This window comes from Hetaerina americana, unplaced genomic scaffold, assembly GCF_022747635.1.
Source record: "Hetaerina americana unplaced genomic scaffold, ioHetAmer1.1.p SCAF_6, whole genome shotgun sequence".
Lineage (NCBI taxonomy): Eukaryota > Metazoa > Arthropoda > Insecta > Odonata > Calopterygidae > Hetaerina > Hetaerina americana.
Genome location: NW_027287205.1, coordinates 17,132,735 through 17,145,899, shown reverse-complemented (window position 1 = coordinate 17,145,899; position 13,165 = coordinate 17,132,735). Strand labels below are relative to the sequence as shown.

Sequence of the window (13,165 nt, the reverse complement as noted above, 5' to 3'; positions counted from 1 at the left end):
TGCAGCCTTGTATTTCTTGGCCAGTAGTCGAGGCACTCATAGAAACTTCCTCCTACCTCAACTCATAGAAAATTTCTCCATTTTCACGTTTCGTGAATGATTGTCTGCATTACGATCCCACGCAGTGTCTACTTCAGAGGCAATTTCTCACTCATACTCACCTGTCGGCCCTCACCCATAAGTTTCTTGCTTTCCTTGTCATGTTACAACATTCTCCTTTGATGCTTCTCACTCGATGCAATGCTTCTCACTCTAACAGCAGCTATATGAACCCTGTGCACCATATGGAGCAGCAGTCTACATGTTGCACACATAAAGAATGCCTCTGTACATTTTAACCTCAACTACATTTTACTAGCTTACTCCCAGCTCCAAAAAAATTAAGAGCCCTTACTTAACGCACTTACTGACTTAACGTACGCTTTGAACTACTTACAATGAAAATCTGCCACTGATTCACAATCACACGCATTACTTACTATGGCTGCACAGGATCATGTACATTAACAGGATTATCAAAATCACAGATATTATTGCATTCAAATCTTCCCTGATCACAATGCTAATTAATACAATATTTTTATTTGAAAATGATGCGTTTAAATAGCATGATTTCATTAAAATGTGTAGGAATGAAATATTACCATGCACAAAATTGCACGGATGAACTGGAAGATTCAATAATACTCCATTGAAACTAATTTGGATGGGCCATTAATGGTTTTTGAAAATTTTACATAACATCAGAACCAGGGCTTTGTATCTTTGATACAATTCCTAGGTATGTAAACATTGGTGGCAGCACCTAAGGCAAAACCCTGAGGTCATAATACCTACATTCATTGACATCATTGCAGTTTTCCACTTAATGATGTTTTCATTACACCCAGTTATAATGAAAAATAGCTTATTTGGTCTAGGAATTTATGTAACTCAGCAGAACTACCTAATTGCCAAAAAGACATCATTAAGTAGAAAGCTATAGATGAGTTGTTAAAGTAAGTAAAACACAAATAGTCCTGATGATTTATACCACTTACAACTAAAAGAAGTTGGTAAAAAATTTCAAATGACATAACAAGCTATTGAACTAAAAACACATTATTAAGCTTACAACTGAATGCTTGCTTCCTGTCAGCTAGAGAGAGCTCACTGAAGACTACTGTGTTAGCTAACAGCGGCAGGGATAGAGAGAGGGGAGAGTGGGAGATGGGCGTGAGTAGATGGGAGGAAGGAGAAAGGAAGAAGGCAGAGGGTATATCTGTGCATAAAATAAAAAACCATGCTGAAAGCAGCACCAGCCAAGAGGCGTGCACCACCCCTCCTCCCCCAAGGGGGGGAGGAGAGAGTGGGGGTGGGTGGGAGGTCCTCACAACATGACAAAATTTCCTTCTGCCAGAGAGAGAGATAGAGAGAGAGGGTGAGGGACCAACCAGCTCCTCCTCCGGATCCTCCTCCACCCGCCCCCACTGCCCCCATGCCATTGGCCGTTGACTGGTCAACAATCATCGGAGGCGGGGCATCTCCATGGATACATGGCGAGCCAATGGCAGGCAACAACAGAGGGGTCGGACTGGACCCTGAAAGGAATGGCAAACACTCAGAAGAAGGCAGGAATGGGGAAGGCTCTGGTGTCAGGTAGGCACCCACCCACCCACATCAAGGATGAGGAGAGTGGAGAGGGGGAAGGAACAATCGTAGCTTGCCATAGCATCTTCGAGCAGGGAAGGGATGTTGATAGACTGAGGGAAGGACTGACAAACTGATGTCATTTTATGGAAGCAAACAACTGACTGCCAACAGTTACGTGCATGTATTCCATATCAATTTCTTTAATTCATTGATTTCAAAAAAAAAGCATGTACAGTTCAACCTCTCAAGAGTGAACTTCTTTGGTTCAATGGCCTCGGCATATGGTGGCGAATGCTCAAACCCATCCATGCAAATACCCCTCTCATCCTTCTTGCATTTGGGCATAGTTTCCAAAATCTCATGTTCATGTTATTACGACTATGCAAACATTTTCTCATTTCCTCCTGAATATTTCCATAAGCTTGCATATTTCTTTTGTCATTGTCATGTTTAAACATTGTTTCATACATACTATCATTGATTCTTCAGGGCTCATAATATTTCTTGTACCTCTCTAGTCTCTTTGACCACATTTACCTAGGGTTTTTTTTTGTGGAAGAAGTCAAATACTAGTAATCTTCCACTGCTCTCTCTTTCAGTAGTAGCCTAAGTCAAATGAAAACCTTGGAATGCAAATAAACTCAATAGCATCACATTCATAGTTTTGTTCAATATTTTGTAGCACTTATTTTATATTCCCGATATATATATTTGGAATAATCTTATACTCTTTACTCTGATGTGACAAGATGGCAATATAATATGCACTCTAAGTAAGGTAAAATTAATTATAATACAAGTTCCCTAAAATCAGAAAACAACCTAATCCTATGTTCGTTTGTCAGAGGTTGTGAGAGGGTGCCCTATTATGTAGGCCATGCATGAACATTTACAAATTGCCTACACATTTAGTGGAGAGACAGGCAATAGAACCATAGTCAATCTCACATGAAAAAGGCCTTTCATGGAAGGAAGGCACTATCAGTCCTCATGCTAGTTTGGCTTGATGGAGAACCATTAATTCATTCCCATTACTACCCAAATGTTCACTTTATAGTAACACTGATAGGCATCATGCTACAAGCATCATATTGCCTCAAGTTTCTCTTCAAAGTGTCACCTTTTCCCTACAGTTTGTTCTCATGCCTAAGAAATAAAATTGTAATGAATAATAAGAATTTATAGTCTTCTATGTAGAGCATTAAATCATTGATTCAAGTGTCATCTTTGATTCTTCTTTTGGATATAAGGATATAAGAATATTTCACTTTTAATACAATGCCAATTATTCCCATTGACGGACCACATTCTAAATATGATGAAATAAAGCAATTGACACACAATGTAAAGAGAATTGTTCCTCATTACTGAATGAACTTGGTTCTTTCACATTAAACCAGATTTGAAATTTGAATTGTTTTTCCAGCCAGAACTCTATATTTACAATTTCTTCTTTCATAACTTCTAGCCTCGACTCAATTTACATTGTGTCATCCTTTAACACTTTTGTAGCCTTTTAAATCAACAACAGCATAAAATAATATGCTTAACTAAGATCAATTACTAACAATTAATATCGACGTATTACGTAAAATGATGTTTTAAAAGCTATTCACCGCAGAAATACAAACTTATTTTGTGCTACTCCAAATAACACATTAGTACTGTACATCTCTGGGATCATCTAAGATTTGATTACAAAATCATGTCAAACAACAATTTATCAGTTAAAGTAACTAAAATTACAGAACACACATTCTATGTTCAACGGAAACGATTCCACCAAATTATGCCTGAAATTATTTTCTTCATACATTACATAATTGAAAATATTAGTAAGTATAGGAATGTAAAATAAAAATGGAAACAAAAAAAAACAAAAAATAGATAATGCGATAAAAATTCAACCACAACCTCGAGAGAAAATTTATCATGAATCAGAAATGTAAATTTGACGTATTCACTGCATTAACAATTAACATGGAGACCAATCAGAGTCATTCTAACAATAACTTTTTTTAAATCATTTAAACGTATGGCATCTAAATTTGAAGCTTCACAGTAGTACATGTCTAAGTATGGTGTTTGGCATCATCATAGAGGACATATCAGTTGAAGATGATGAAGGTTGAAGGAAAGACTTACAGTGCAATGAAAGGTGGAAAAAGTTCTAAAGCAATAAATACCTTTCTTCCCTCAGGAATGATCATTACTTCTCATTTCTGAGTGTTTAAAAGCCACCAACTGAAGTTAAGGCAAAGAATTCGGTAGGTGAGAGGAGATTTGAAGGCAAGGTGTATCAACAGAGGATTGAAATACTAGAAGGATAAGCATTTTACAATTTGAAGAAGAATCAGTTGTTGATGTAAGACAAAAGAAGGAAATAACTAGATGGCAGAGGAGTTGTTCCAGTAGAAGGTTCAAAGTCCACTAAGGGCTGGTGGTCACACAAACCTTGAAGTGGAGAGGAGGTGAGGCCAGAGAATAAGTTAGAAAGACTAACGGCAATATGATAGGGGAAAAGGGAGGGAGAAGGATGTAGGCGAAGGGATTCAGAGGCCACAGGGAAAGTGGATTGAGAAGATTTTGCATTGAGAGGGAGAGAAATAGGAGACTGTTGGCTCAGGGCGGGGGAGAGGAAGGATGAGAGCAAGCTCCTTGGAAGACATGATCAGTTATTGAAAAATGAAAGAAATGAAGGAGGATATAATGTCGGTCTAACTAGACATAAGGCAGGGAGGAAGCACACAGGTAATGAAGTAGCTGTGACAGCTACCCGGAGCGAATTCAACACCAAGTTCTTCCACTCTCTTCTATACATCTCACCATGCATGGAGGTTTGCTGCATATGATTCAGAGGATTGATCTTGACCTTGAAACATGTTTTCATTCTACATATATGCATACATAATGACTTTTGATGGTCTGAATATTTGTAACTATATCTTCACAATGCTAAGGGAAACCTTAGTTCTTCTGAAATTGTGACCCATGTCCATCAGCAACAGAAAAAAAAGAAACAAGAGACCCATTGTGCACCAGAGTAGGCTGTTCAAAACCACCCCAGCAGTGCATTTACTGTTCCACAATATAACAAATTGTTAGCGTCTAATTCCAAAAGGCTAAAATTTCACCAAAAATAAATTGCAAAATATGTCTAACTCATCACTTTCATCTAGTGTATCATTCTATTGACCTTCCTAAGGATGGTAACCTTGACGTGGTGGAAGGGCTTGTGAGTTTTGATGACCCCTAGAGTTGTGCTGGCGGGAGACATGACATTTTCTCCTAGTGAAATCACCCATGCCAGAAATATTGAAGGGTAGGAGCCACACAAAAGGTAGTCCATGTGGATGCTATTCCTCAGCTAAATAGGCATTTAACCCCATTAGATTCATATGTCTTTGCGGATGCATTTGAATGATTGAGGCAAGTTAAAAATAACTACATTGACAAGGACAATGAGAGACTACCACAGTTATTTATCCCATGATTCTATGATGAAACCAAATATGAAAATGAGACTCAGCAACTACAGGACTAAGAACACAGGGGCAAGTGTCATGCCTAGAAGCTGAGGAGGCAAAGACTCAAGAGGTCTCCATCACAAAAAATTCTTGCACAGTCACGAACATGACAGCAGAAAAGAAGACACGGAAGATGATTGCCCACATGAAAATATGAACTTGAAAAGTTAGCACAATGCTGAGGGCATAGAAGCTGGAAAATATCAGGCATGAGATGGAGATAGGAAATATAAACATGTTAAGTCCATCCAAGGTGATATGGAAAGATCTATTAAGAAGTACAAAGTGAACAGTAAAAAATCAAAGATAAGTCAGCAGAATTATTAATTCAGCCATAAGAGATTCAAGAGATGGAAATAATACATAGAGGATCTACACAGTAAGGATAATAGGCCGGCACATTAAAAAATAGAAAGAATATATGACATAGATAGGGATACCTTAGTTCCAGACATGCCTGATCATAGACAGAAAGGTTATTAGCAAGTAATGGCGAGTATTATGTATCATTTTTGTTGCACTGGTTAAGCAAAGAAATGACAAAAAATCATCCTCATTTAGTGAAGAAAAAACCCCTCTCCCATCAATCCTCAATCTTCCATCAACCCTCTTCCACCTAAGCAGTTTTGATGGCAAATATAATGGAATTTAAGTTTCAATCATTAAAAAATCCACCATATTGACCAGCCCAGTGAATTTTTCTTATTTTTTTCTTCCAAATTAGAAAAAAATGGCTCAGCGGAAGACAATTCACATAAAACAAGAAGGTTACTGCTAACACTGATGTCTATTATGAGAACCTTCTAAAATCATACTTTTTGGATGGCTTAAAAAAAGTTGGAGAAACAAAGAGAAACTTGTATCCAGCTAAAAGGAGATCATACTGAAAAATTCTAAAAATCTATATACAGTAATTTCTTCTACGCGGGTAATCCAGAATGCAACCGAAGTTTTGAAATAAAAATTAAACCAGTGAAGATAGATCAATTTTATTATATACATCTTAAAACTAAAACTTTACTTTATTTTTCCACATAGTCACCACACCGGTTCAAGCACTCGTCGCATCTTTCAACAGTCTTTGCAATCCCCTCTTCATAAAAATCTGCTGCCTGTGAATGGAGCCAACCTGTCACAGCATTTTGAAGCTCTTCGCCATTGTTGAACCGCTGAGATGCAAGCAACCACTTCATGTATAGAAAAAAGCGAAAATCATTGAAGCCAAGTCCAGGCTATATCGGGGATGGTCAAAAATGTCCAACTTTTCCAAAAGTTCACTTGTTCTTCGAGGTGTGTGAGGCCGAGCGTACCCAACGAGTACAAAACTTGTGGTAGCCTAGTTTTTCTGTCACTATCTTGTGTACGAGGCTTCAAGAAACTTCAGGAAAGTGGTCAGAAAGATCCGAGATCGTGAATCAACAATTCTCACAAACCTTTTCGTTCACTTTGTTCAGTAGGTCATCACTGACAAGAGAAGGCCTACCACTCCTTTCTTCGTCGTGAATGTTTGTTTTTCCATTTTTAAAAAACCGTACCTACTGATGGACTACACCTTCACTCATAATAATGTTTGGGCCATAAACTGCACACAATTCACGATGAATTTTGGCTGCCGAGTGATTTTTTGCCCAAAAACATCGTATTACACCAAGCACTTCACATTTGGCAGGAGTTTCTTTTATGGCACTCATTTTTAGACTATAACTGGGCAACGCATGAACGTACGATGCTCCGCCTAGCACAGTTAGAAGCATACTGATAAACTGCGTACACCAATGTCAATATGGCGGTGCTACTCCCAGCACTTCTCATGCTACACACAAACGGCATTTACCTTCCGGATTACCCTTGTATTATTTCCTAGGGAATCATTGTGAAACCCACATATTAGTTTAAAGTACTGATAAAATTCAGCAGTCACTACACAATTTTAGTCCTATATCGGGTGATACACAATGAACTGAGTAGTAGTAGTATTTAGGGGAGGCGACCAACAGCTCAGGTCATTTGCGCCATTGGAGATAGGAAAGGATGAAGGGTGGAGAGAAACCCGGCGCCGGCATTAGCCTACTCTTTATGAAAGGCGCCAAGGGGTCCGCAGCTTAATAGTGCGGCGGGCTGATATATCGGCTTTCGTATCCCTGGCGAAAAGTGCGGCGGGTCGATATATCGGCTCTTGCGTAGGCTATTGTTTAAATTGTTGTAACTTATGGTTTTTTCTTTAATAATTTATGGTTTTTGGGCTTGATAGGTTGAATTCCATAGAATTATGTAACTAATTTTTTAATTTTTATTAGCAATTTTAAATGCTTTTCAAAAAGTATAATTCGTACTATAATTTTTCGTTCAGTTTTGTACATGTCGGGAAGTTCAGCCTAATTGTCAGCTCGTTTTTTTTTCTGAGTGGTCTTTCCACTATGAAAAGCCATTGAAAGGCTACTAATCTGTGTTCATCTGTAATCTCTTGAATGTGTTGTGGTGTCGTGGTGTTGATATATAACCGCTTATTCAGACTTGATTGAATGAGAGCACTGCTTTGTAATCATTTTGGTTTCTCTTGTCGTCCATCCTATCTAATCATTTGCGCCCTGTGTATTGGATTACATAGTCAGCAGTTCTCCGTGAGTTAGAACTTTGTTTTTTTCCTTTAGATTGTAAGCACATTGCCGCAGCCTCAAGGAAAGGGGAAAAGTCCCAATTTGACTCAGTGAGATCAGCCTTTTCAACAAAATCGAACTATACAGAGGCTGACAAAAAAACTTTGCAATTCACTGGTTTTTCTTTATTTATTTATAATATTTTCTACATGTCTTTTTGATTCTTTATTATATTCAAATATTGTAGTTTTATTGAAAAATGTTTTTAAAAAAATATTATTGTTGTGTCGAAAAATCAAAATATTATTGCTAAAAAAATATTCTTCAAATTTATGATACTGTAATAATTACATTTATTTTACAGATGATGTAAATGTATGACATCATTATTAACTACAATATTTTATTATAAAATAAAAAAACTGCACATGGACATCTAAACAAAGAACTTCATAACGTTTTTTTTCCTAAGGTGATACATTTTCTCAAATTACCCTTCGCACTTCTCACTGGTACCCCTGGAATCCCCGCCGCACTAAGAGGGTTAATGTCCCATCTGACGGACAGCGTACTCACTCAAAGTGCCCTCCACAAAGCACCTCTAGTAGGGATCGAGATATCTCAGAAAAATATTCAACACCGCCAGGATTTGAACCCGGGCCCTCAGGGTGAAAAGCCAGTACGTAAGCCCCCACACCATCTCGATCCCCAACAATGAACTGAGTTGTTGAAAAGAATATCAATAGCAAAATAACCTGGGATGAACAATTTCTATCACATCAAAGAGACTTTTGAAGTTTCTTTATGCATTGAGAAAATCTATATTGCCAATTCATAAAAATTATTTTACATTAATACACTAATCTACATCTCATTGTATTTTGACCAATGGTTAAGAACTCTGGGGCAATACCCCTAATAAGCATCAAGTTTTACTCTACAAAAAAGGTTGGTGCAATTATATACATCACATGGTATGAACATGCACAAAGTTTGAAGTCAGAGAGAAGGAAGTTTGTGCATGGATGGGGGAATACCTGAGGGAGCAAAAGCAGAATGTGCAGGGAAGGCAAAGCTGCCAAAACTGACATGTATCCTGAATAAGGTGCACAGCCAATAACAATAACCCTTGCTAAGAGTAATGTTTGTGAATGGTGAAATAATATGGCTTCAAGTAAATACATGTGCCATCATTTTTACTACATTATTGCAGTTTTGCTGTTTCCATATGCATTCTAAATTGGCACAAGCTAACTATAATTGTGCAAAAACATTACACTAAATTAACTCAAATTATAACTCACAAAAATAAGTAGTTAACGTGTACCTTCACTTACAGGTTTTGAAACTTAGAATGTAATTTCTGAATGAATATCAGTTTTATGCCTACAAACATGGACTAAGGTAAATTCTCCAATTAATCAGGGTTAATCTTAAATGGCTTTCCATCAAATCTAATTCCAATTGCTGCCGTTTTGAACAAATTCTCTCCCCCCACCCCCCTCTTGTTACATGATGTGACGTGTCACCCAGTCTTGGAAAAGGCATTCAAAAGAAGGAAAAAATGGGAACTATGAAATCTGGGCTCACCTGGTGGCCCCATTCCTGGCAGCCTCTTCCCCAGACGATTTGCAATCTTCCTCTGAACAGCCGACAGACCCGTGCTTCCCCTAACCGTGGAACTCACTGCAAAAGGATAAATCACATTGAGTCTGATATTGAAACAGTAAATATTAGATGATTGCTGATAACCATTTTTCTTTCATTCAGGAGGTACAAAATCAAATAAACTAACCTGATAGTTGGTGTTTGATGGATGATGGTAAATCACACCTCAAACTTAGCACTAAAACAGTGAGGGGGATTCATGTACATAAAATAACTTGTATTAATAAAGGAGACCAGCTACTTGAGTGAGGCATTTGCCCCATGAAGACCTAGCACCCAAATATATCACCCACCATTAGCAAAGCCAGCGGTGTCAAAGGTAATTAGGAATATTCGAAGCCAGGTATCTACTAGTAAAAGGTATCTATATACAGGTGATGATGATGATGCTTTGTAGTATAGAGCTTTAAAGCAGGAGAGAATATCGGAAGCGATGGTAAGGTGGTGCCACCAATAGAGGAAAATGTATAATAAAATGCACCAGAAGACCAATAAAAAATTCTTTTGAAGATGGAATTCTATAAAACAAGGATGCAACAAGAAAAGGGAAGCAAATTAGACACATTCTGAGGAGATAAAGTTTATCAGGAGCCGCAATTCAAGATTACATGGAAAGGAGGAACTAGAGAGGTCAAAGATGAATTGTGATGCAAATGACTGAATTATACAATGCAAGAAGCATCAAAGGAATGCTAAGAATTGCAGAGTATAGGGCGATGGGGTATATGTTGACAAGCTAACAAAATAATAGGAATTATTAGAAGAAAATTAAGGAATTGTGATAAAAAGATTCAAGAGAAATGTTATCTTTCACTCGCTAGGCCTCGGTTAGAATATGCTGCTAGCGCATGGGATCTTCATCAAGTTGATTTGTTAGTGGAATAGGATGGCATCTAGCATAAAGGAGCTTGATTTGTAAAATATTATGATTATATATTGGAAAGATGTCTCTTTAGCAATGATGTTAAAAATGCATTATTAGCCCCATCATACTACGGTAGGATATATGTAAATAAAATCAGAGAGAGATTTAGTGAAAATCACAAATATTTAAGACTTTTCCCACAAACGATAAGGGATCAAAATAATGCTGTCTGACCATGTTAAGGGGGGAAAAGTGTTTTGGGCCATAATTAGTATTGTGTGTTATCAATTCCTCCCACACATCCTAGTATTGGCTTCCTGGGTACTATGCAAATAAAAAATAAAAACCCAAAAACAAAAGCTGATCGAAGACAACCATGAGAGAATAAACATAACAATAGAAATGAAATATCATTGGAAAGTAAGAACACAGTTGAAGTGTGGCTGATCTAGCATGCTAATACAATCAGTCTACATCAGCAATTTGCTCTACCCTCAAGATTAAGGACAAAATTAAGGTTATATGTAGATACTTCAAAGGGAGTGACTAGAATTTATATGCAATGGTTATATATTCTCGAGAATGTTGAAAGGTTGCTTCTAATATAGAAAAACGTAAATTAATTGCAATGTTACATTATTAATGAGAATATCATTTATGAGGAGACAAAAGTAATTCACCAACCTCATTAACAATATTCCAGGACCATAAATGGCCGAATAAGTAATCAAGGTGAGCTGAGTGAGGTTCGCCAAGTTTAAGAGAAGAGCCGGCATCCATGGCATTATGAGGCATAGTGAAGAAGCAAGCTCAAGAGTCAAAGGCAACAGAGAACTTTATTAACCACTTCAAGAAGCTCATATATTCTGAGGGTTACCTACTGCAACTGATTTTTTATTACTATAAGATGGGTCTCTTCTGGAAGAAAATGCTGAAGCAAAGCTATGTATGTACACATAACAACAGAGTAGAATGCATTGCGCGGCCACAAGCCAAAGAAAGGCCATCTCACTCTGCTAATTTGCGCATGGCAAGTGGCAATGTCAAAAAAAATCCCGGCGTTCCTCATCATTCAGAAACTCATGAGACTTCAATGGAGTACTAAGTTTAGAAGAACAGGCTAAATGTGAAGTGGAGGCCATGGGAAACTGTTGCATCATACCATGAGTATGAAACATCACCCGAATAAGACAGTGGCTAGAAATAAGACGTGCGCTAGAGGTTTATTTAATGATAATGCTGAGTCACATTTTCAGAAAATGATGAGGCATTGGCAAAAACAAATGTCCCTTTAGACTTCCTTCTAGTAAAAAAGTATTCATTTGCTTTACACTTTCATGCTACACTTTGTGTAATTGTTTGATGTCCATATAAAATGAGTTTGCAATTTTCCACAGACTTTATGGCACAGCGACTTGTGGTATCATCAGGTCACCTGACAATGCCACAAATCGGTGAAATGCATTGTACCGTAAAATAAAGTCTGAGGAAAATTACAAACTCATTTAAAATCAAGGAAAAAGAATCAAGGTTGTTTCATTCCATGATTGGTGAAAAGATGAAGATGATACACGATCTTAAACAATTCATATATTATTTTCTTCAGGTCAGTGATAGTTCCTTTCCCAAAAAAGGGAAAGGTAATAACAAGTAGAGACTATGAAACAAAAACTGTGGTTTTGCACGCAGCTAAGTTGGTATTTAAGATGATCGATAAGAGGATAAGGTGGATGACAAATAAATATAGAGGGGATTATCAGTTTGAGTTTAGCATGGGAAGAAGTAAGCTCAATTCCATGGCAGTAAGACTAAAAAGATTTAAAATTAGGTAAGTTGGAATTTAATGCCTTTGATTAGTCTCTAAAGTGATTATTCTGAAGAGTGGTAATAAAATGTAGTCAATTATCATGAAAATGAAGTACACAATATCAGAACATCAGCTTTTTAAAGATGCTAATAAAAAATCATGAGATGACATTTGAAAATAATGCAGTTATTATTGAGTCATTAAATACATAAAGAGAACAAATCGAGTCACACAGACTCATCTTGCCTGAATAAGGGTCAATCCACCTGCAGTGGAATTTAGTCTTATGGTTAAACCAAATTCTGATGTCCAAGGGTTTCATATTGGCTAGTTTCAGGAAAATGTACTCTTACAGACACATACACCCCTGTAAAACACTGTCCTCATCTTGAAATGTTTCTGATGACTTCTGAGCCCTAATTCTTACAGCTAATTGGAGGGATAAAGGACGTACCCTCAGCTTGTAAATGTCTCAGACTGTTCATGAGGAAGTGACAGATAAGAGTTGGGCTTGGCAGCATTAGAAAGAGGGGTTAGATAGGGTTGTCCACCATTAACCATGCTTTTCAATTGATACACGTATACTGAGGAAATAATAAAAGAGGCAGGGAAAGAACTGGAGATAGGAATCATATTTGGTGAGGAATTCATAACATCAGTTACAGTGGCAGACCAGTTAAACATGGGCCTGCCCAAAGGACCAAAAGATTTAAGTGCTGCATGCCTTCTTACACTATCAATTAAATAATGATTATTATCAGGATGGGGCATTTGGGGAGTACAAGGTCTGCCCGGACACTATCCCGCAATTTAATATTTTGAGAAAAACAGCCTACTTAGAACAATGAGGCCTTAGTCTCCTTCAAAGTACTCCCCTAGGGACCTCACACGCTTATCCCAGTGTTTCTTTTACTTTTTAAAACAATCAGCAAAGTCCTTTTTCGGAATAGTCAAAAGCGCCTTCTCCTTTAAATTGTCAACTGACAGCTGGGAAGACTGGGCTTTAGTTTCTGGATCATAGCCATAAAGCCATGACTCTTCTCCAGTTATGACCATTTTTTAAAAAACC

The 13,165-nt window shown here is 37.5% G+C and overlaps 1 protein-coding gene across 3 annotated transcripts in view; it reads right to left on the bottom strand.

Annotated features, from left to right (window-relative positions):
• The window catches only part of Sara (Smad anchor for receptor activation), a 64,933-nt gene that overhangs the window by 30,780 nt on the left and 20,988 nt on the right, over positions 1 to 13,165 (bottom strand). Inside the window, exons 9-10 of one of the 3 annotated variants that reach the window (XM_071593695.1) lie at positions 9,347 to 9,442; positions 1,434 to 1,580 (exon numbers count right to left, since the gene is read on the bottom strand). The exons of 1 other annotated variant lie outside the window; for it this stretch is intronic. In XM_071593695.1, the coding sequence (XP_071449796.1) occupies positions 1,434 to 1,580; positions 9,347 to 9,442 (243 nt within the window). The remainder of the gene's footprint in view (positions 1 to 1,433; positions 1,581 to 9,346; positions 9,443 to 13,165) is intronic. One more of the 3 variants, XM_071593696.1, reaches the window with a different exon arrangement.